Here is a 24,549-nt window from a genome sequence, read left to right as displayed (position 1 = left end):
CCAGAGAGTGGCGAGTCTGTTGAATTCTCTACCACCAAAAGCAGTTGAGGATAAAACATTGTGGGTGGAATTCTCCGCTCCCCACGTGGCGTGGGAGGGCTTCCCGACATTTTTTACGCCCCCCTGGCACCCCCAGCAATTCTCCCACCCCCGCTCGCCGTTTTTCATGGTGAACGGCGATTCTCCGAGCCCAATGGGCCGAGCGACCGGCCCTTCACGCCCGTTTCACCACGGCAGCAACCACACCCGTTTGGGGCATCTAGGGGCCCGATTTGACGGGAGCACCACGACTGTGCTCAGGAGGGGACAGGCCCGCGATCGGTGCCCACCGATAGTCGGGCCAGCGTCCAAAACGGACGCACTCGTTCCCCTCCGCCGCCCGGCAAGATCAAGCCGCCACGTCTTGCCGGGCGGCGGTGGAGAAAGACGGCACCGTGCATGCGCGGGTTCATGCCATCTGCGCGCTGATGTCATGCGCGGGTTGGAACCGGCAACCCGCGCATGCATGGATGACATCAGAAAAGCGCCGTTTCCACGGGGGCCCGCTCCTAACCCCCGGGTGGGGGTGAATTAGGTGCAGGGAGCGGGCCCCGAGGCCGTCGTGAAGCTCGGACGATTTCCTGACGGCCATCCCGATTTTTATCGGGAGCGGAGAATACCGCCCCGTATGTTTTCAATAAGGAGTTAGATATAGCTATTGGGACCAAAGGATATGGGGGAAATGTGGGAACAGGTTACTGAGTTGGATGTTCAGCCATGATCATAATGAATGGCAGAGCAGACTTGAAGCGACAAATGGCCTATTCCTGCTCCTATTTTCTACGTTTCAATGTTAACTGGGTAGAATTGGGGGAGGTGTTCAGTGTTGGGCTGGGCGTTTAGACGGTCCAATGGTCAATTGGGTAGTCAGGAGGTTTGTTGGGGGTGCATCAGTTCTATAGTTACCTAGGAGTTAAAGGTAGTTTTGATTTCAACATTTCCTTGGTAACTATTCTGCTAAGACAGTTGGAACCATTCAAAGTCTCCAATTTAAATCACAGTATTGTTTGATTCCCAGTATAGTGTAATTGCCCCTCGGAAGTTTGTACTTCCTGGGCAATTCCCATGCAGTCTTTTCATGGAGACTTCTGGGCGTTCCCCCCCCCCCCCCCCACATTGTATGGGGTACCTCCTGGGTACAAGTCCCCAGGGATCAGAAGTTATGGTCCAATAGCTTTTATTTATTAATCCATATATTTTTGAAGTGCCAAATATTTCTCTGCAAGGTTAATGTCTCTGACGGTTTCTTTTTAGACTGGTGGGCCTGTAATTTCCAGATTTATCCCTCTCCCCCTACTTTTGGAAAATGCTATGGACAACCTCAAGCTATGGTTGCCAGGTCCTCACCACACCAAAAGCAGTTAAGTGCTTTCTACTCAGAAAAAGAGGAAGTGAAAGCACTTATCTTCTAGATTTTTATAAACATTGTGGTTAGCTTCACAGCAGGGTATTTGAGATGCATTCAAGAATGAAGGGAAATGACATTATTCCAGACACCTGGCTGTCTAGAAGCTATTACCTTGTCAATTGCAGCCTACTAAAAGCTAATTCTCTTTGAAAGTGAATGGAAGCCTTACAGATCAACGGCTCCAAGAGTGTTTGAAGCCTTGTGATATGTTTTGGCTTTCTTTGAATGAACCGCTGTTGCTTTCAACACTTCAGTCTGAGGCAGAAGGTGTCTCGACTGGTAAAAAAAAAAAGCAGTGATTTTACACTGTTTCTGCCTGGACTGCTCTTTAGCTTCCAAGCAGGGATGACTGATATGGGGGCCTCTGATATGGGGGTCTCTGATGAGTGGTTCTCTGATATGGGGGTCTCTGATTATGGGGGTGTGTGTGATATGGGTGTCTCTATTGGGGGGGGGCGTCAGGTGACTGTTGTGTGTGTACTCTGGGTGGGGGTGATCTGTAATTCCGTAGTGGCCTTGGGGGAGAAGAATGCCCCTACTTGTAAGCGGGACAGGCAGGATTTGCGTTGGGGGAGGCGCCAACTGCCAGACCTTGGTATCGAACCGCCCGCTAAAAATGGTGCCCCGACAGCACGATTCTGAACAGAACCTGGTGAGCTTCCTGCCATGCATAAATTTGCCTGGCAAAGGAGAGTGAATCGCTCCCGGGCACTGCTCCTAGCACCAGTGCAGACTAGGAGCAATTCTACTCTTGCAGGAGAACTTACGGCTGGATTCTACGATTCTGAGGCTATGTCCAGAGCACATGTCGAAGTATTACAACCAAAAAGTCAACGCCACCTCTGCACCGATAAAACCCCTGGCTTTCCCTGCAGATACAGACGGAGAATTGCCGGGTCTGTGGCCGCACAGGCGCACGGCGGAGAACTATAGCAGTTGTGCCATACAACTTGGTACCGGCCGCACGCGGACCTGGCCTGTCAGGTAGTGCCCCCCTGTAAACCACCCCGGACCAGTCCCTCCAGCTCCCGCCGAAGCCCCCTGGCCAATGGAGCGGCTCCCGCCGACTGGTGGCACTGGACACAGTCTCCAGCTGCCATGCAACGTTGATGAAACCTCAGACCAGAAGTGATCCACGCCTGCGGGAAGTCGGCCCATCCGTCACGAAGCATCGGAGGAGGGCCTTCAGGCGACATGCACCGTAGTCAGCGATGCCAATTTTAAACAGGGAACTCACCGGAATTGTAGATAAGAGTCACACTGCTATGATTCGAACAAATTGCTATCGGCCTTGACTGCTTCAATTCCCTGCTTTAAAATCAAGCTTTAACTTTCAGCGATATGGAATTAGTATTTTGTTCTACATTACTTAATTTAAATTAATAATAGCTAATATTGTTGGTAGTTTATGGGCTGGCTTCTCCGTTTTGGAGATTAAGTCCCCACGCCAGGAAGACTGACGTAAAAGACCATGAGAGTCCCACGCCGTCGGGAATTCAGCCAGTCGGGGACGGAGCATCGCAGGGTGGGCCTCAGGCGATGGCCTGAGGCGGTGGATAATCGGCGCGGCGTACTCCCCAAGTACGCCACTTTTCAGGGGGGGTGGAGAATTTAAAAATCGGCGCCGCACCTGATTTTGCCGCCAAAACGGATTCTCCGCCCCGTCGCCGAACATGATTTTAGCAACAGGGTGTGGAGAATCCAGCCCCTTATCTATTAATAGAACATTTATCATTAAAACACTCTCTATTTTTCCTAGGTTGCTGTATGGAACAACGATTGAGTGAAGTTGCTCTACAAACAGCACTTTCCAGCTCATCAAGGCATTACGCAGGTCGCTCATTCCAAATCTTTAGGGCTTTGAAGCAACCTCTGTCTGCTCATGCTTTATCTGACTTACTGTCAAGACTGGTAGAAGTTATAGGAGAACATGGTGATGAAGTTCAGGTATACTTTACATGATTCACTGATCAAATCATTGATTAAACTCTCTGCAAGTTTCTGTAAAATAAACTAAATTTTGAATATTTTCCCTCCTAGTTTAGTGTTGAATACAGTGCCTGTCTAGTGTGAGACTTAGTCATAGAAAGCAAGAAGGTTTGGAGTTGGATTTCTGGTCACTGCTGAGTTAGTTTATCCCAGCTGAATAAATTAAGGGTGCACTGTGATTGGTTTTGATCTCCCCAGCTAGCCCTTGTCAGAGTTCTTGATCATTGTACATTGAATCCTTCTGGTAAAAAAACAGTTCTGTGGTTGTGAAGTGAGAATTAGGTCATGCTTGGTTGATAGCACCAAGCTCGACGAGCCATTGAACATCACTATCTGAGCCCACACGGGTTGGATATCCATATGGATGAACTACTGAGAAAAATCCTGGTGGCCTGGAACTCTAATCAAATATGAGTCAATATTTTCTTAAAACTTAAGAAAACCTGAAAATAAACTACTATAGCTTGATTTTCTTCCGGGCCAGTTGTTTTGGGTCACACCAACAATGAGCTACTACAGCTGAATTTCAATGTTGTGATATCTATTGCGTGGATTTCTCCTTTTCTGACATCAGCTTGAATCTGGTGCCAACCAAGGGGTTCTCCAGACGTACAGCAACAGTCATGTCATTAAGCAGTAGAAACATTGAAGTATTCTCACAAACACCAAACCAGGAGATAAAAGCCATTAAATCCCTTCACTTTAAATTTTCAATTTTACAGAGCGACCCTAATAAATAATTGAGACATACATGAGATTAAGGTAGATGCTAAAATATCATGGGCTGCATTTTACGGGCCATCTGCGGGAGGGAAAGCAGGCGGATGCTAAGCCATTGGCAATGTACCTGCCACAGGGTGATGCTGAGGGCAGCACGTTCAATGGGCTGACTGTTGCCCCATCGCAGCTCTCAAGTGTGCAATTAGTGCCCAATTAAGAGCCTCATCCCACAGCTGCTCCTATAAAATGGACGGCGGAAGAGGCCTGTGCCCAACTTGTAGCTGGCAGGATCAGCTTTGGACTAATGGTCATGAAAGTGAGGTGCCTCCTTTTCAGATCCCCTCTGTTAATCGGAGGCAACACTCTCAGAATGTTGCCTCCTCACATCCACTCTCCCTCCCCCTACCCTGTCCAGCATGCTCCCTCCAACCTCACTGGGGCCTATCAGCCTGGCCCGAACAAGATCTCAGACTTAGCTGAACATATGGGTCCACCGCTAAACTCTTTGATCTATCTGCAGCACCAGTAATGGCCATCGTTCTTGTATGGCATTACCAGTGTGGAGAGTTGGCAACCTCTGAGTGGCCAGCAGTACTATGAGGCAGGACATCCTCCTGGAGATGGATGGAAGTCCCACCTCGTACTAATCTTGGGCTATCGCCCAAAAACTAAAGCAGGGTGAGTCGGCTAAGCAGAGATGAGCTCGCCCCCATTATTGCTCAATGACTACTGTATAATCATTATTTTGCAAACTTTTCTCTATAGTATAATTCTCAAGACTTCCAATTTATTTATAAGTGTTATTATTCTTTAGAAATGAAGGCTCAGTGGAATCTGTGAATTTATACTTTTAAGAAAGTGCTGCTTAGTAAACTCTAATTTCAAATATCATTATGACTTATGCTAGGGTTATGTAATGGAGGCACTCCTGACACTGGAAGCAGGCATTGACAATTTGGCAGATTGTTTGAAGAATAGTGATTTGTTAGCTGTTCTGTCTAGGTAAGACCTTTTACTCCTTGCACAGTGTTCTGTGATGTATTGAATGTACAGTATGTTATTTCAAGAAAATATATTTATTGCAAAGCCAAAGAAGCAAGATTCCAATTTCATACCTTATTCTCTACTCGAATCAAACACAATTTATTAGACAAACCATTTAATATATACAGATATAGGCAGGCTAAATACCAACCCATATCAGATGTAATACTGAAATCACCAGAATGGCAGGAAAATAGGAAATACCTCATATGAGACTGCTAACATTACAGTTTGGGAAAATTAACAGGGATGTAGCCTCTTAAAAGTAAGTAGCCTCATAAATTAGAACAAAAATTTGTAAAGTTTTTCTAAAGGCTGTACTAATGAATTGAACTTTAAACCTTTATAAGCTTACAATGTAAGAAGATTAAAATGCAGTTTAAAGGCTGCTGAGATAAAAATATTGGCTACCAAAGAATGTTATGGGCTATAAAGATTATTGATCAGAACTTGGCAAAGGCAGATATCTGGGAGCAGGTCATGTCTCCATTTCTGTCCTCTGATCAAAATCAGAGTTGGGGGTAAGAGGACATGGTTGCTGTTTCGAGAAGAAAATTATTTTTCTCACAGCTTTCACTGTTACTAAGTTATCGAACATTTTAAGTAAATTGACCCTGTAGTTGGCAGTTCAGCACCTCCATTTTCCCCCTTAGGCTCTCACATGCCCCCTGTGCCAAGCTCTCCCTTCCATTTGTCTTCTCAGGCCCCTCATGCCCCCATGCCAAACCATGCCCTCCTATCCACTCTCCTGTTCCTTCATGTCTCCTATGTCAAGCTCAAGCTCTCCCCTTATGTCTCGCCAAGCTGCCAGGCCAAACTCTGACACTTCCACGCCCATTGACCCATCGGACGGGATTCTTCAGCTGCATTCCCCGGTGACCAGAGAATCCCCCCCGAGGTCAATGGAATTTTCCATTGTCGGTGTCTCGCCTGTGACGTTCTTGCGGCAAGCGGGGTGGTAGAATACAGCCAATTGTACACCTTCTCGAACCAATAAACAGCACAATGTGCATTAAAAAAAAAACCTTTGGAAAACTGTAATCCATTGATAACTTACTCCTGTGCTTGAAAAGGAATTCTGGACCAAGCACATAAAAGTGTCAATCATCCAGGCCCTTTGAAGTTACAAAAACTACAAATCCTTGAAACTAATTTAATTTGTGTCAAAAGACATTGTGAAATTAAATGCAGAGATCAGAGAGCCTGAGCTGTTAATCAGTTAGTGTTTCCTCTTGGGAGCAGGTGTTCATATTTTAATCGCTGTCAGAGTTCTCAGCCAAGCTTCATATGCAGCTTGGTTGAGGGCTCAGGCAGTTATTACAGTATGAGAACACCTCCCCAGAGGTAACATTGTTTGGTCAATGGACATGGAAGTGCCAGAGCTCAGCATGGGAACATGAGGGAACATTGGGGTGTGGGTTGAAGGACTGAGCTTGGCATGGGGGCATGAGGGGAACATGGGGGAGTGGTTAGGGGACATAAGTTGGCGTAGGGGACATAAGGGGACGTTTTAAATTTACCTCTTTAAAAAGTCCCCTCATGCACATTAGGATTCACAACTCTAAGGAACCATGAACCATGACTGTTTAAAATCTGACCCAACTCCATGAAAATTGTAGCCGAGTAGGAGATATCTATTTCCCCAATCGAGACTGCCAGATCAAGAGCTCTGTATGTGGGCTTCTGACAGGAAGCAGTGTGCACCCTTTTCTCAGCACTCCAGGAAATTAGACAGCCCCAGAATGGATTCAGGAATTCTGGAATCGGAAAGTGCTCCCGAGTCAATCCCAACTCGGTGCAAAACCCAGAGCAGATTGGAGGAGCAGCAAGAGAAGGATGGAGAGAATCTGTAATTGGAGAAACTGGAGCAGCTGCTGTCCAGACCTACAGCTTCTGGGAAACTGGAGGGCACTAATTTGGCCCTATTCCCGTCTAGTGATCCTGCATTAAGCTTCTGATGATTTATCTGCTAACTGAGTGCAGAACTGTTGAATGAGGTGAGTGTGTCAGTGTGTGGGGCAGTGACAACTCAGGTTACAGGGTTGGCCGTGCTGACTATGGGACAGGAAGTGGGCAGGGTGTAGTTAGTGGGGGAGGGAGAGAGGTGTTTTTCCCTCTAAAATTAAATCAAAATACTATGGCTGCTGGAAATCAGAAATAAAAGCAGGCCTGGCAGCATGTGTGGAGAGAAAAATAGAGTTAACATTATACAGACTCTGTTTCTCTCTCCACAGATGCTGGCAGACCTGCTGAGTTTTTCCAGCATTTTCTCCACTCTGATCCATAGCTACTCCCAAAATCCCACAGCTGGCTATCCTCCCATGTCAGACTGGACATGCCACTCACCAGCAAATATGCTGTGGTACTCAAACTGCAGTTAACAAATAGGAAACTCCCTTCTACCACTTCCCCCACCCCACCTCCCCTCACTCTCTCCTCCTCCCCCCTTTCCCCCTCCTCTTTTCCCCTCCACTCTCCCTCTCCTCTTCCCCTATTCACTCCTTCTCCCCCTCTTGGGGTATCACTGATACTTTGGGAGGGATCGCATTCTGTTCCGTAGCTGGCAAGTCAGCATCGGGGCCAAATCAAGATACGGTTAGGTTTAGAATCCAAAAATGAGCCCAATTGCACTTATCTTGTTGTACTTTTACAATTCCACCCATTTGAAGTGGCTTAGAAATATTAGCATTTAACCACAGATGGGGCAGTGATGACAGCCACATTCTTCATTGCTAGGCAGCAGTGACAGATGGATACTGTGAGCAGACTCATACATGGATGATGGCCACTCAGGCAAGACACTACATGCAGGGTTTGTGGAACTATACCCCAGAAAACATGAACAAATTATCGATGAGGAAAAATAATAATACATATATTAAAATAAAATAGAATTTAATAGAATTAATATAATATAATTAATAAAAATAATAATATTGCAGGCTATTCTTAATTGTGGATCTCGTACAAAGTTTGCTTCATCATTCCCAGGAGCACATTTAACAGTAACATCCATTGTTGTCAACATATTTTAGGTTAAAGACTCAGATATACATATATTACACAATATATGGGATTTTACAGAACAGATGGAATTCAAATCAGCTTATTGAACCTGTGCCAACATTTTGAAATAGTGATCCACCCACTTAGTCCATTCCCAATCTTCCCCATTCTCTCTAAAATTAAATTTTGCTATTACGTATTCATTTTTCCAAACATCATGGACTCCTTCAGTGCTGTAACTATTCTATGAAAACTAAAATGGTCCTTGTTTCCACTGCTATTTTCAATGATCTCTTAGCAATTTCCCAGTTTAATTCAATAAAATCTTAGATAATTTTAAATACCTCCATTAGGTCACTCTTAGCCTCCTTTTTTCTTATGCAAAGTGCTTCAGTTCCTCTGCCATCTTTATGATTAAGCCCTGGAATCTTTTAGCCCTGGAATCATTTTAGTGAATTTATTTTCCATGGCCTTTATATCCTTCCTATACTAAGGCACCCTAAATTGGATACAATTTCTGATAAATTGAATGTAAAGAAGTAAGTTTCCGCATCAAGACTTTTTAAAAAATTAAATTTTGGACAAATGTAATTAATCCTAACTTTTTGAACTCTCATTATTTTGAAACATATTTTAAATAATGAATACTGATTGTATAATCAGGGAAATGACTTGGAGGAGCTGAAGAGCAAAATAGTATGAGTGGGCTAGATTAACTTCTGCCGAGAAACAGGCAAAATTAAGAGAAGTGAAGGAAAAGTGACACATTTAACCATAATATTTTAAAAGGGACCCTGATGATACAATTCACTCATTCAGTTGCTAAGTTAAAGTATGCAACAGATTTATTTACAACCAACAAAATAATGGAAATATAAATGAGGAATGTTTCATGCAATAAGAATTGCTTAATGCATCTAGGAGTAATTTGGAGAAATTATGCAATATTAATTTTTTATTTTGCTTTTATCAGGTCTTCTTCTCCCGATTTTATGATGAATACCAAACTGGCATCAAGTCGGAAGAGCACTGGGCAGCTAAACCTAACATCAGGCATATTGAACAGTGGTGGTATTACTGCCGAGCGCAGTAGACATCAGAGAAGCTTTTCTGTGCCAAAGAAGTTTGGTGTTTCAGACAGATCCTCTGATCCTCCACGTAGTGCTACATTGGACAGAATCCAGGCAAATGGACAACAAGTTATTGTGTCGAAAACCCGGAGCTCATCCTCTCTTAAAGACAGCATAATTGACCCAACCAATATTAATAATCCCATGAATCTTTTGGCCACTATTTTCTGGTCTGCTGTAGCACTGATGGAGTCAGATTTTGAGTTTGAATACCAAATGGCACAACGATTGTTAATTAAGCTTCTTATACATCTTCCTTTGGATAAGACTGAAACTAGGGAAAAACTTGAAAAACTACAAGGACAGCTGAAATGGACAAACTTCTCAGGGTTACAGCAGCTATTGCTAAAAGGATTTACTTCCCTATCCACCACAGACTTAACTCTACAACTCTTTAGTCAACTGACTCCTGTTTCTCGAACACCTGTGATAGATTTAACGCAAGCAATAGGTAAATGTATGGAATAGTTACAATCACCAAATAATACCATAGAACTATTTGAAACTGGGTTTGGCCTTTGATATCTAAGTGACATATTTATTTATTGAGTGTTTTTAATTTTTACTAATGTTTAAGGAAAGCTCTAGGTCGTGTTTAAGTAAGGCTTGGTCACAGTGGGCAATTTTTCATCTGTTGGTGATTTTTCTGACATGCAATATTCAGTTTAACATCTCAGTCAAGCAATAGCGATAAAAGCAAATCACTGCAGATGCTGGAATCTGAAACAAAAACAGAAAATACTGGATAATTTCAGCAGGTCTGACAGCATCTAGAGAGAGAATTAATCTTTGTCATCCAGACTCAAAACGTTAACTCCCTTCTCTCTCCACAGATGTTGGTAGACCTGCTGAGATTGTCCAGTATTTTCTGTTTTAGTAGGCTATAGAGATGCTGGTTCCAATTTCTGTCAGTTTTATACTGAATAAGACCACTGTTAACTGAGTAAGAACAGATCCAATTAATTGTATCCACAGTGCATTTTACAAATAATTGGATCTACAAGCAGAACACTAATTTGATATCTGTGAGTATCATGGGGTTCAGAAGTGCCATTAAAACTGCCGAAAAGGCATATCAAACTTCAGGCTCTTCAGGAAAGCACTTTCAAAGGACACGGGGCATAAATACAACAGTAATGGATCACCCAACTAGTATACACACAACCTTTTGTTCCCACTAAGAGGTGATGGAAAAGAAAATTGGATGGGGTATAAAGAGAGTTACCAATTCTGGTTGAACATACTCTTGGGGTTTTATCACATGACCTGTTTACTGCCTCTGATTCAAACAACCTTTCATCCCCCCCCCCCCCCCCCCCCCCATAAACTATGGGCGAGATTCTCTGGCCACCCTGCGGCATATTTCTCAGTGGCGGTTGGCCAGCAGCGAGATCTTCTGGTCTTGCCGCAGTCAATGGGATTCCCGGTTGAATCCATCCTATGTCACCGGGAAACCCACAGCAGGGATGCGCCATCGGCGAGACCGGAAGATCCCACTGCCGTGAACAGCCGGAGGATCTCGCCCTATATTTTTTTAAGTTATAAATGAAAATATTCAAAAAGAATTGAATTATATATATATTTTTTAAAGTATTTTTATTAAGGTTTTGCAGAATTTTTCATAATAAAACAGTAGTAACCATGATAACAAAACAAACTAGAGTGAACATTAACATAGTGCAAAAAGAGAATATACAATAACAATTAAATAGACATTACCCCACGTGACCCAGTCTTCCCATGCCATCCCAATGAAGCCCCCCCCCCCCACGGATTGCTGCTGCTGCTGACATTTTAATTTTCCCCGAGAAAGTCGATGAATGGCTGCCACCTCCGAGAGATCCCTAGTGTAGACCCTCTCAAGGCAAACTTTATTTTCTCGAGGCTGAGAAACCCAGCCATGTCGTTAACCCAAGTCTCTACACTCGGGGGCTTCAAGTCCCTCCACATTGATAAAATTGGTCTCCGGGCTACTCGGGAGGCAAAGGCCAAGACATCGGCCCCTTTCGCCCCCTGAACTCCCGGGTCTTCTGACACTCCAAAGATCGCTTTCTCTGGACTCGGCACCACCCGTGTGTTAAGCACCTTGAACATTGCCCTCGCGAACCCTTGCCAGAACACTCTAAGCTTCAGGCATGCCCAAAACATGTGGACATGGTTTGCAGGGCTGCCCTTGCACCTCATACAACTGTCTTCTACCCCAAAAAACTTGCTCATTCTCGCTGCCGTCATGTGTGCCCAGTGGACCACCTTAAATTGAATTAGACTTAGCCTGGCACAAGATGAGGATGAAGTAACCCTGCCCAGGACCTCTGCCCACAGACCTGCTTCCAACTCCTCATCTAGCTCCTTCTCCCACATGCCCTTGAGCTCCTCCACCGGGGTTTCCTCCGCCTCCTGTAGTTCCCTGGTAGATATCCGACACCCTCCCCTCCCCCACCCAGGTGCCGGAGACTACCCTGTCCTGTATCCTCAGTGGCAGCAGTGTCGGAAAAGGCACTACCTGTTTTTTCAGGAAGGTTCGTACTTGCAGATATTTAAAGGTGTTTCCTGCCGGCAGATTACATTTGTCCTCCAGCGCCTTCAAACTGGGAAAGCTTCCGTCTATGAACAGATCTCCCATTCTTCTGATGCCTGCCCTCTGCCAACTCTGGAAGCCACCATCCATCCTACCCGGGACAAACCTGTGGTTGTTGCATATCGGAGTCCAGACCAACGCTCCCTCCACCTTCTTGTGCCTCCTCAACTGTCCCCAGATCCGCAGTGTCGCACCACCACCGGACTTGTGGAGTAACGGGTTGGCGAGAACGGCAAAGGAGCCGTTATCAAAGCTCCCCGACTAGTACCTTTACATGACGCCGCCTCCAACTGCTCCCACGCACCCCCTGCCCCAATCGCCCATTTCCTAATCATTGCTATATTAGCCGCCCAGTAGTAGTTGCGAACGTTCGACAGCGCCAACCCACCCACCACCACCGCCTCCCCCTCCCCTCCAACAGCGATCTCTTTACTCGCGGGGTCTTATTCGCCCACACAAAGCCTGTAATAAGCCTACTCGCCCGCTTAAAAAAGGCCTTAGGGATGAAGATAGGGAGGCACTGAAAGACAAGCAAAAATCTGGGGAGGACAGTCATTTTCACGGTCTGCACCCTCCCTGCCAGTGACAGTGGGAGGATGTCCCACCTTTTAAAGTCCCCTTCCATTTGCTCCACCAACCGGGTCTGGTTGAGCCTATGCAGGACATCCCATTTCCTGGCCACCTGTATACCCAGGTAACGAAAACATTTCTCCACCATCTTGAGCGGCAGCTCTTTCAGTCTCTCCTCCTGCCCCTTGGCCTCGATCACAAACAACTCGCTCTTTCCCATGTTCAGTTTGTACCCTGAAAAACTACCAAAATCCCTCCGGATCCGCAGAATCTCCTCCATCCCCTCCACAGGGTCCGAAATGTACAGCAACAAATCATCCAAGTATGACGAGACCCAGTGTTCCACCCCCCCGAACCAGTTCCTCGAGGCTCTCAGCGCCATAGCTAGTGGTTCTATAGCTAGTGCAAATAGTAACGGGGAGAGGGGACACCCTTGCCTCGTTCCCCGGTGAAGCTCGAAGTATCCCGACCTCAGCCGGTTTGTACATACACTTGCTACAGGTGCCTGGTACAGCAATTTCACACAGCCAATAAAGCCCTCACCAAACCCGAACCTCCCCAGCGTTTCCCACAGGTACTCCCACTCCACCCGGTCAAAGGCTTTCTCTGGGTCCATCGCTGTTACCACCTCCGCCTCTGAGGGCATCATAATAATATTCAAAAGTCTCCGGACATTGGTATTGAGTTGTCTGCCTTTAACAAACCCAGTCTGGTCTTCCTCTATCACCCCTGGGACGCAATCCTCAATTCTTGTGGCCAGAATCTTGGCTAACAATTTGGCATCCACGTTTAAAAGTGAAATCGACCTGTATGACCCGCAATGTTCTGGGTCCTTCCCTCGTTTAAGAATGAGTGAGATTAAAGCCTGTGATATTGTTGTGGGGAGGGTTCCTTTCTCTCTAGCCTCATTGAAGGTCCTCATCAGGAGTGGGCTCAATATTTCCGAAAATTTCTTCTAGAATTCTACCTGATAACCGTCTGGCCCAGGGGCTTTACCCGATTGCATGCCCTTGACAATCTCCTCCAATTCAATAGAGGCCCCCAGCCCCTCCACTAGGTCCTCTTCCACCTTTGGAAACCTCAACTGGTACAAAAATTGCCTCATCCCGTCGGGGGCTCTGACTCGTATAGTTTACTATAGAATTCCTTAAAGTCTCTGTTCATCCCCCCGCTGGATCCAAGACCATGTTACCCTCCTTATTCTTTACTCCCCCGAATTCCCTGGCCACCTCCCTCTTTCGCAGTTGGTATGCCAGCATTCTACTTGCTTTCTCCCCGTACTCATAGACTGCCCCCCTTGCCTTCCTCAGCTGTGCTACCGCTTTCCCTGTGGTCAGCAGTTCAAACTCCGCCTGCAGACTCCACCGCTCCCTCAGTAGCTCCGCCTCGGGGGCCTCCGCGTATCTCCTGTCCACTTGGAGTATCTCCTCCACCAGTCTCTCCTTCCCCGCTCTTTCTCACTTTTCCCTATGGGATCGAATTGAGATGAGTACCCCTCTAAGAACTGCCTTCAGAGCTTCCCAGACCGTTGCCGCTGCTACCTCACCCATATCGTTTGTTTCCAGGTAATCCTAGATGTTCCTGCTAATCCGCCCGCAAACCACTTCGTCCGCCAGCAGCCCCACATCCAGTCTCCAGAGTGGGCGCTTCCCTCTCCTCACTAAGCCGCAGGTCCACCCTGTGCGGGGCATGGTCCGAGACTGTGATTGCTGAGTATTCTGTCCCCGCCACCTTTGGGATTAACGCCCTGCTCAAGACAAAGAAGTCTATGCGGGAATAAACCTTATGAACGTGGGAGAAAAAAGAGAACTCCTTCGCTCTCGGCCGCGCAAACCTCCAGAGATCCACCTTCTCTTCTTCTCCCCCCCCCCCCCCCATCTGCTCCATAAAACCCTTCAGTTCCTTCGCCACTGCCAGTTGCTTCCCTGTCCTAGACTTCGACCGATCCAGCTTGGGGTCAATGACTGTGTTAAAGTCTCCCCCCCATGATCAGGTTGTGTGACTCTTAAGTCCGGGAATTTGCCTAGCATGCGTCTCACAAACTCCACATCATCCCAATTCGCATAGACGTTCACAAACACCACCCGGACCCCCTCCCACTTTCCACTCACCATTATATACCTGCCCCCCTTATCTGCCACAATTCTCCCAGCCTAGAATGCCACACCCTTACAGATCAGAATTGCTACCCCCCCCCCCCCGGTCTTCGAATCCAGTCCTGAATGGAACACCTGGCCAATTATATATATATATATATATAATGCCCCTATCATTCTTTTCCTGGATTTCTTTCGGAACATTGGTAACCCCAGCTGTATCCTAGGAATATCCTAGATTTTGTTTTACTTAGATTTTAAGTTATTTAGATTTTGATTTATTACATTGCTGTAATATTGTTATGAAAATACTTCTTTAAAAAGACCACAAACATTTCCCAAAAATCATTAAATGATTTCACAAATTCAAGCAGGAATTGTAAATTGGTTAAAAGAGTGTAAAAAGCAATAGAGTGTCCTAATTTTCTCAGTGACAAGGGTTCCTGGAACTTTAGTTTTGCAACCTATTACCTCTACTGATGTAAATTTTATGAGAGAGCTAATTGTATTGATGAAGTGGATCTTATTCTCATTTGATTTGCACATGTAATTGACACTTGAATAAATGTTAAATAATACATGTCAAGGCCAAGGAAATTACAGCCCAAAGAGAAAATATAGAATACAGCAAAGAATGGAACAAATCCACCACAGAATGTGAGGTATTACGTTTATATATTTAAAATGAAGTTTAGCTTATCATACAATATAAGTTAGCCTCTTTTGCTAGGGTTTTACAAATACAATCTTTTTGCACATATCTCTCACTTTATCCCCATTTTATGTTTTTAAATTGAATCTTGAAAGCAGTGGATCTTTGTGTGAGACTAACTATCCCTACAGAGATGCCATAATATTATGATTTCAAGATGCTATCAATTTAATTTGTGATGCCTCAAGACCAGGATTTTGCCATGTGACTTTTACACCAATTATCTGCTCTCTGTCTCTGATTAACAATTATGAAGCATAAAATACAAAAACGAGAAATGATAAAGATCTGGTGAACAGTGTTCCCGCACAGTACCTCACAGGCTATGTTCAGGGAAACCGTGCATATGTGTGGCAGCACAAAGAAATTAAAGGGGTTTAATAGAAAGAGTTCAAGAAACTAACTTCAGCAATTGATCATAATGCAGTAGTTTTTCAGTTATCTTTGCATTATTTGGCTATTTCAGGATTCCCCTTGAATGTTCTCTGCCTCCTTCCACATTTGATTCAGCACTTTGATAACCCTACCCAGTTCTGCAAGGATTCTGCCGATCGCATTGCCCAGGTTTGTGCTTTTGGCAGTACATTTGACAAGCAAATTTATTACAACAAACTTGTTTTAAAAGTTAACCGTGTAATGTTTTTGTGTACTTCCCTGTTAGGTCTGTTTGGAAGAAAAAAACCCCAAGCTTTCCAACTTGGCACATGTAATGACCTTGTATAAGACCCACAGCTATACACGAGATTGTGCTACATGGGTTAATGTTGTTTGCCGTTACCTTCACGAGTCTTTCGCTGAAATTACTTTGAACCTTGTTACGTATCTGGCAGAGGTGTGTGTAATATATATTTTTTGCTGATAGTATTTTGGTTTCTTTAAATGTACATTGTTCAGTATTGTAATCTGAATTTGTTTCACATGGAACTAAAACTGGAAAAGCTATAAAGATATAGCAAAATAGACAGTAAAATCTTTGTACTCTTCTTTAAAATTGTTCTGAAGACAACTATATTTGTCTCTCTACAAAAACATTGATTGACCTACTGTGTTTCCGGTACTTTCTATTTTTGTATCAGATTTGCAGTATTTTGTTTTTATAACTAAGAAGCAGTAATGCAGTGTTGTTCCAAACCCTAATCATTCGCAATTTGGTAGGTTTTGAATGCCCAAATTTAGTCCAGTTTGGTAGTTTGAGTTCAATGTATCAAAGTTTTAAGCAAACATAAAACACCCCTCACATCCCCTTATCCCCACACACCACCCATGTCTCTTCCATGCCATCTCATGTCCCACCCCACCCCCATTTCTCTTTAAAGAGAAATACTGTTCACCTTACACTGAGAAATAAAATCTGCACAATTCATCAGTACTGTTTTAGCTAAAATCCTGTTCTGATAGATTTTACTGTACAGTTACAACCAACGCTTGAGACTTCGGGTGAAATTCTCCCATGCCCTCACCAGTGGATTCAATGGTAAGCAGAAAGGAAGCATTTGGCGGGAATCCAAAATTTCCTGTGGTATCTTGTGCTGCATGGCGGATCGGGAAACCTGCTGGAGGCCAGCGTAAAACTGATTTTCATCCTGCTAATAAGATGCTAATGAAGGCCCGACCAGAATCGCCGACCCACACCCAATTCTCCACAATGCCAATAGAAAAACACGCCGATCCAGAACATGTCTGGAACAACATGGCTTGCAGAAGTCAGGCTTGCTTGAACAATGCCTGGGGCTGCCTCAGAATTCAGATGGAAGCCACCAGGAACCCTGGACCCCCAAACACCACAGCAGTGGGTGGAGGGAGTACTGACAGGTTGATCTTCCCTGTTCAGTGTCATCGAGGAGGTCCATCTTTCAGCCTCAATGTTCCTGAAGGTTCATCTTTTTCCTTCAATGGGTGGGACAATGATGCTGGGTGGCTTTAAATACAGAACCCATATACAATATAGTGCCATCATGCCCTCACCCCCGCCAGATAATACTATGCTAAACCCCAGGTACATAATTAATGAGGTCGATATGACATAGCTTCCCGCTGGCCTTCACAGCGCTAAACACTCCCAGTTCCCACCCCCACCACAGGACTTAGTCACAGATGGGAGAATTCTACCCATAATGACAGGGTAAGTTTACACTATTTCTAATTTTTAATTGTTGGTTTAATGGATAGTTGGTATCCTGAACTTAAGGAATTGATGAATATATCTGACATGTGATACGTCTCATGAAGTGAAGCCTTGTGGTAATACACATCCAATTATTCAAAATAAGGAGGCAAGTATTGTAGAAGTAAATATTATTCCTTCTTATTGACTGGTAGAAAGACTCAACAAAGTTAGTTCCGACAAAATAAGTAGTCTTTATTTACAAAAAGACTGCATGCAGTATTGGCTGCAACTTGAGTTCAGAGAGCAGTTGTTACACACTTCTAATTCCTCCTCAAGTCCGTGCTTACACAGAAAATCAGTTCAGTATTTATACATTATCAGTGATGCGTGACTACAGCTTAGTCAGGAATTCGATCAGAGGTAGAAACATAAGCAGTGTCATAAAACAGGCACAACCTGCTGACCTCCTGGGACTCTTTGTCTCATCACTCATACCATTATTTTGTCCTTTGATAGAACATTAAAAAGTCGGTGACTCCTTCATCCCTGACCTTATCTTGTCTTACTCATGCAGCCCTGGGTCATGAGGAGTTAACCTTATCAAAATTTACAGAGGTCAGGCATTTTGGAATAGCTTGACCTTCTCTGATCTTATTCATTCTTTAAGTTATGCGGAGTCAGCCTTATCAGTCTTACAGGGGTCTGGCATATTGGAATGGCTAGGTCAGCTTTTCCTACATTGTACCAAGTAGTTGACCAGTTTTCCCATCATGCCATTACTTAATTCGTACAACATCACAGTATGCAACCTCTGCCTAGTTACCTAAACAAACCCTTTGGCCTGGATTTTAGCTTCTGGTTCAAAAGTGCAGAGTTGGAACAGGTTCCCCACTTCCCAAACCCGACCGAGGAGAAAGTGACCCAAAAGGTGGGATTTTTGTTCTGGGGTGGCATGGTTCCTTGGGAGTTGGGCCGGATGACCCTAGATCAAGTGTGGAGGATGACATGTGCAGAAACGGTCTGGACCAAAGGCCTGCTCAGTGCACTAGCACTGTCAAAAGTTTTTTTAAAGAAAGAATATAAAATAACCCTCGATCCCAACCCACTCCCTGTGGTCCATCCATGTTACCTCATGCCCCCACCAAAAACCCATGGCCCTCATATTCTCCATACAAACATATGCAACCCCTTCCCACCCTCATGGCCTTTCAAACCCTCCATACTAACCTATGCCCTCTGGCCAACCTCGTGGCCCTTTGTGCACTCCATATCAAGCTATTCCCTGGCCCACCTACAGGGCCCCTCATGCCAACCTATGCCCTCCATCCCCTGCCCTTTCTAACCCCTATGCCAACTTAGTGCAAACACGTGACCCTCCACCTATCACCAACCCATCCAGTATCCACGCATGCTGAGTTTAAATAAAATAGTTCAAAGTGTCTATTGCAAATGTTATTTTTATCAAAAACATTCTCATTCATAAAAAAACATTTGTTACATTTACATTCCTTCATAAGTGTATTATCCCTTACAACAACCATTTCACACAATTGTAAAATCCCTTAATAAGATCAAGTATTGAAATTCATAGTCCCACTTCAGATAACAATTTGGAGCAATCATTCAAACTGAAATGGCAGGCACCCTACTGTGAAAGTGAACATTTGTGAAATCTAACATGCAGCACTAATATAGTACTAGTAGCCTTAAGGTTTATGTTTGCAGACAAAGGGAAATAGCAAGCCATTTAAAAAAAAAACTCCAGACAGTCTCTTTCAGAGTTAGAAAACAAGAGTTTTAAATGCCTTGACAGTCTGACATCTCCCCTGGGCAGTTCATCCTGATACTTTTGACAGTTGATCTTGACAGTTTTTGACAGTCCCATGGGATTCACATTTCCAATGAGTTGGTGTACATTTTACACATATTCGTGCCCACTTTAGAAATCACAAAGGGCACCTGACCTCTCCCAAAAGTGCCCTGGGACCATATCCAAAGATACCTCCCAAAAGGGTACGTTAGCTATCAAAATAAATCCAGATAGTTCAAACCTACTCCTACCATTTCCAATCTGCGCATGTCAGGTTTCAACATCTCTCACACCAATCCATGGGCAGTTGCAGAACCTGACCTGGGCTCGTTCCCGAACCCATGATTCAGGGATGGGGCTACCAGATTTGGGCCATTTCTGCCATTGACACAACAACTGATGAGTTCAGACTTCCAGTGGCATTATATAGGTAGAAGTCATGCACGAGGTGGCTCCCTCTTGGGCACTGTCCATTTAGTCCTTTTCTCTTAGTTTCAGGAGTTTATTTTTCATTTAAAACCCCACTTGTTTAATGGAATAAGGTGCTGACATAGGTGAAATGCCTAGAAAACCCAGTGGGAAAAAGCCTGAAAGTAAAAGCTTGTTGATTGAATCAGAGGCTTCTCAGGTGTAGGAAATGGCGGAGGCACCTTCTGGCCACTCCACTAACTGCCGAGATACTTAATACTGCTGGGTTGTGTTGGGAGACCTCCATAATTCGATGGAAGAGGCCTTGGCTCCCTTTCATTTGGCGTTGGAGAGACCCAATGAAATAGTAAAAGTGCACGGTGACACGATACAAGGCATGAAGGTGGCCCTTTCGAAGCATAACAACCACATTGCCTCTCTGGAAGCGGAGATATCTCTGAAATGAAAATGAAAATCACTTATTGTCAAGAGTAGGCTTCAATGAAGTTACTGTGAAAAGCCCCTAGTCGCCACATTCCGGCGCCTGTTCGGGGAGGTTGTTACGGGAATTGAACCGTGCTGCTGGCCTGCCTTGGTCTGCTTTCAAAGCCAGCGATTTAGCCCAGTGTGCTAAACAGCCCCGCTGATGGCCAATGCGAAAGCACTGGACCAAAGTGAATAATTTGAAGACTCATTCCAGGAGGCAAAATATCCAAATTGTGGGATTGTGAGAGTGATGGAAGGCCCAACTCCCATAGAGTATTTTGCAAAGATGTTTGGGAGGATGGTGAGGGAGGATAAACTCACATCCCCTCCTGAGCTCGACCAGTCCCACTGGACACTCTCAACAGAAGCCCCATTCCAATGAACCACAGTAATTATGAAGTTTCACAGCTTCCAAGAAAAGAGTGTGTCCTGAGATGGCAAAGGAGCATTGCAACTACAAATGGGAAAACCACGCTATCAGGTTTTATCAGGACGTGGGAGCAGAGCTGGCAAAGAAGCAGACAACGTTCAACAAGGCTAAAGCTGCCCTGTATAAAAACCGTTTTGGGTGGTGCACCCAGCACGGCTAAGAGTGACTTTTAAGCAGACTTTTTTTGATACGCCGGAGCAGGATTCCTTTGTAAAGAAACATGGGCTGGCAGGATGGCTGAGGTTTTTGGATATTGGGGATGGGCATATTATTAGGGAGGGGTGGAGCATAGGATGCCCTTATACTTGGATCACCTGCTTCTTTATATTGCGCACCCAGTCTCCACTATGGATGAGATAATGAAGCTGCTTGCGAGCTTTGGCTCCTTCTCTGGATATAAGTTGAATCTGGATAAGAGCGAATACTTCCCGGTTAACCCACCGGGGTGGGAGCCCATCTAGGGATGTTACCTTTTCGCCTTGCCAGATCTAGCTTTTCTTATCTGGGAACCAGGTGACCCACAATTGTGCCTCCCTTCATAAATTAAATTATACTACCCTGGTTAATGCGGCCAAATCTGACTTATATAAGTGAGATAGCCTTCCCTGTCCTTGGCGGGCAGGGTTCAGACTATTAAAACTAATGTGTTGCTGAGGTTTTTATTTATTTTTTCACTGTCTCCCCACTTTTCTTCCCAAATCCTTCTTTGTCAAAATTAATAAATTAGCATCCTCATTTATTTGGCGGGTAAGACCCCAAGGATCCGTAGGCATTCCTCCAGAGAGATAGGCCATTTGGAGATTTGGCTTTACCCAATTATTTTACTATTAGGCAGCCAATATTGAGAAGATACTGGGGTGGTTTAGTGATTGAGGTTCCATATGGGGGCAAATGGAGGCGAGTTCCCGTAAGGTGCATTAGTAACTACATCGTTGCCATTCCCTCTGGAAAGATTTTCCTTGAATCTGGTAGTGGTGCCCACCGTGAGCATCTAGAAGCAATCCAGACAGCAGTTTAAACTTATTTCCATGTCTTTGCTGGCCCCAATCTACAATAATCATTTTTTTTTGCCAGCGGGTTAGACTCGACATTTAGGTCATGGGAGGGGGAGGGTTTGTAAAGGTATGAGGACTTGTTCATGGAGGGAAGATTTGCCAGCTTTAAGGAGCTGTCAAAGAAATTTCAACTCCCTGGTTCCAATCTGTTTAGATACTTTCAGATTCCCGATTGTTCGCTGAAGGCTAGTCCGACTTTCCCCTTGGCACCACCACCCTCCCTGTTGAGGAGGATTTTGTCTTTGACTGGGTCTGGTGGGGGAAATATTTCACGCATATACGGCCAAATCCATTGAATGAGGTAAAAATGAAATGGAAGGGTGAATTAGTTCCTATTCTGGATGATGGGTATGGGGCGAGGTTCTTCGCAGGGTCAACTGCATGTCCTCATGCGCTCGGTTTGGTCTAATCCAATTCAAGGCGGTGGGCAGGGTTCACCTGACCAAAGCGAGGATGAGCGGGTTTTCCTTTGAGGTGGAGGACAGGTGTGAGCGTTGTTCTCGGGAGTTGGCTGACCACACTTGTATGTCTGGTCTTGTCCCAAGTTAGTCAGCTTTTGGGCCTCTTTCTTCAACACCGTGTCAGAGATATTTAATGTCCATCTGGAACCATGTCCACTGGTGGCCATTTTTGGGGTATCTGCAAAATGGTGTGAAGGCGGCTGTCCTCGCCTTTGCCTCATTAATAGCCCGGAGACAAGTTCTGCTTGGGTGGAAATCTTCTGCTCTGCCCAGTTCCTTGGCTTGGTTAGATGACCTTGTGTCATTCTTACATTTGGAGAAGGTCAAGTACACCATTGGGAGATGGTAGAAGGATTCTACCTAATGTGGCAGCTATTCATTTCCTTTTCTAAAAAGCCGATCACCGTCAGTTGTTAAGGGGTTTGGTTTAATGTTGGGTGGGGTTAATATAATTTGTTCTTTTGATTGTTTGTCATGTTCTTTGTTATTGTAACTTGAATGAATTGTTATTTTGTTAATTTTTCACGATCAGTAATCGGATTTTTGAAAAAAAACAATAGATGGGCTCTCCCCCATTATGAAAATCCAAGCCTTTAATATTGGCTTCATCCACATTAAGCCACAGATGGAATGGTAGCAGATCTTAGTCATTCTCCTTGACAGAAAAATAATGTTGCTGTCATTAGACAATAGAACAATATCCCTATGCCCAAAGGCATGAAAAGGAACTTCCATTCTTTTGACTTTTCGCAGTAGTAGGAGGCTGTAGTTTCTCCTCAAGGTGCAGAGCAGGAATCAAGAAAATTCCTGGCTCAGCCCGCCCTCCTCCAAAGAAAGTGCCGGCATGGATGGGATTTTCATTGGGGGCACAATGGGTGCGGCTGCAGTCGGAGCAGCCAACCGGGAAAAGTTTGAATACAGCCACAAGGTGTGGAGAGAGACAGATTAAAAGGCCGACCTCGGTGCTGTGGGACATCATCCCAGTTATAATAACAGAAAAACGCTCCACACCCCATCCCTCAAACCCCACCCAACTATGCCGCTTCTTACCCCCGCATCTTTCGCTACGGCACCTTATGCCTTCCCCCCCCCCCCCCCCCCCTCCCCATGACAAGATGTACCCCCAAAACAACCCCTGTGTGCCCTAAATTTCCACCCCCTCCCCCCCCCCCCCCCCTCCGGCCAAGGCATGCCCCCGCTCTTACCCATACCCTATGGCTTTTCATGCTCCCCATGCAAAAGTATGCACCCAGGCATCCCCTAATGCCTGACTATGGCATTCCATGGGAAGAAATTCTGCCATTCTTATTTGGTCTGGCCTACATGTGACACCCACAGCTGCCCTCTAAAATGGCTTAGCAAGCCACTCCGTTCAAGGGCGATGATGGATCACGTGAAAGAATTTAAAAACTGCAAGTACTTGAAGCTTTACAGCTTAGATCAGAGAGCCAGAACTGTCAATCAAGTTTTCCCTGGGACTCGGGTGTTTTAATACATGAATGGATGTTGTGACTCTTGATTAAGAACATGTAATGAGGCTTGGCTGAGAGCCCAGAGCTTCATTAGGGGTGGTACGGTAGCACAATGGTTAGCACTGTTGCTTCACAGCTCCAGGGTCCCAGGTTTAATTTCCGGCTTGGGTCTCTGTCTGTGTGTGGCGTCTGCATGTTCTCCCTGTATCTGTGTGGGTTTTCTCCTGGCGCTCCGGCTTCCTCCCGCAAGTCCCAAAAGACATGGGGTGGGATTCTCCCGTACCCCGCGGGGCGGGTGGTCCCGGCGGGATGGAGTGGCGTGAACCACTCCGGCGTTGGGCCGCCCTAAAGGTGCGGAATCTTCCACACTTCAAGGGGCTAGGCCCGCCCCAGAGTGGTTTGCGCCCTGCCGGCCGGCGGGATAGGGGCCTGGCGCCACGCCAACCGGCGTCGAAGGGCCTCTGCTGGCCGGTGCGAGTTGGCACATGTGCAGGTGCGCCAGCACGTGCTGCTGTCATCCCCGCGCATGCGCGGGAGGGTTCGTCTCTGCATTGGCCATCGCGAAGGACCACAACGGCCGATGCGGAGTAATCGAGTGCCCCCATGGAACAGGCCCGCCCACGGATCGGTGGGCCCCGACCGCGGGCCAGAACATCGTGGGGGCACCTCCCGGGTCCAGGTGCCCCCACGACCCCGCAGGAACCCCGGAGCCTGCCTGCGCCGCCAGGTCCCGCCAGTAAGGGACCTACTCTGATTTACGCCGGCGGGTCCGGCTACAGGCGGGCGGCATTTCGGCCCATCGCGGGCCAGAGAATTCGGGGGACCCCGGCGGCCATTGAATCGTGCCGGACCCCGCCATTCTCCGAGGCGGGCGGCACGACTCACGCCGGGCCGGTTTTTGGGGGCGGGCGAATTGAGAGGACGGCGGGGGCGGGATTCATGCCAACCCCCGCCGAGTCTCCCACTCAGAGGGGGTCAGAGCGTCCCGCCCATGCTGTTAGGTGAATTGGACATTCTGAATTCTCCCT

The 24,549-nt window shown here is 45.8% G+C and overlaps 1 protein-coding gene across 4 annotated transcripts in view; it reads left to right on the top strand.

Moving 5' to 3' along the window:
• The window catches only part of LOC119977793 (protein furry homolog), a 483,675-nt gene that overhangs the window by 374,322 nt on the left and 84,804 nt on the right, over positions 1–24,549 (top strand). For all 4 annotated transcript variants that reach the window (XM_038819004.1, XM_038819002.1, XM_038819003.1 and 1 more), the window contains exons 42-46: positions 3,207–3,394; positions 5,064–5,158; positions 9,180–9,787; positions 15,759–15,856; positions 15,954–16,124. In XM_038819004.1, the coding sequence (XP_038674932.1) occupies positions 3,207–3,394; positions 5,064–5,158; positions 9,180–9,787; positions 15,759–15,856; positions 15,954–16,124 (1,160 nt within the window). The remainder of the gene's footprint in view (positions 1–3,206; positions 3,395–5,063; positions 5,159–9,179; positions 9,788–15,758; positions 15,857–15,953; positions 16,125–24,549) is intronic.

Source organism: Scyliorhinus canicula, chromosome 14, assembly GCF_902713615.1.
Source record: "Scyliorhinus canicula chromosome 14, sScyCan1.1, whole genome shotgun sequence".
In the NCBI taxonomy this organism is placed as follows: Eukaryota; Metazoa; Chordata; class Chondrichthyes; order Carcharhiniformes; family Scyliorhinidae; genus Scyliorhinus; species Scyliorhinus canicula.
The sequence above is the reverse complement of the archived record's forward strand: the minus strand, read 5'-3'. Positions and strand labels throughout refer to the sequence as shown.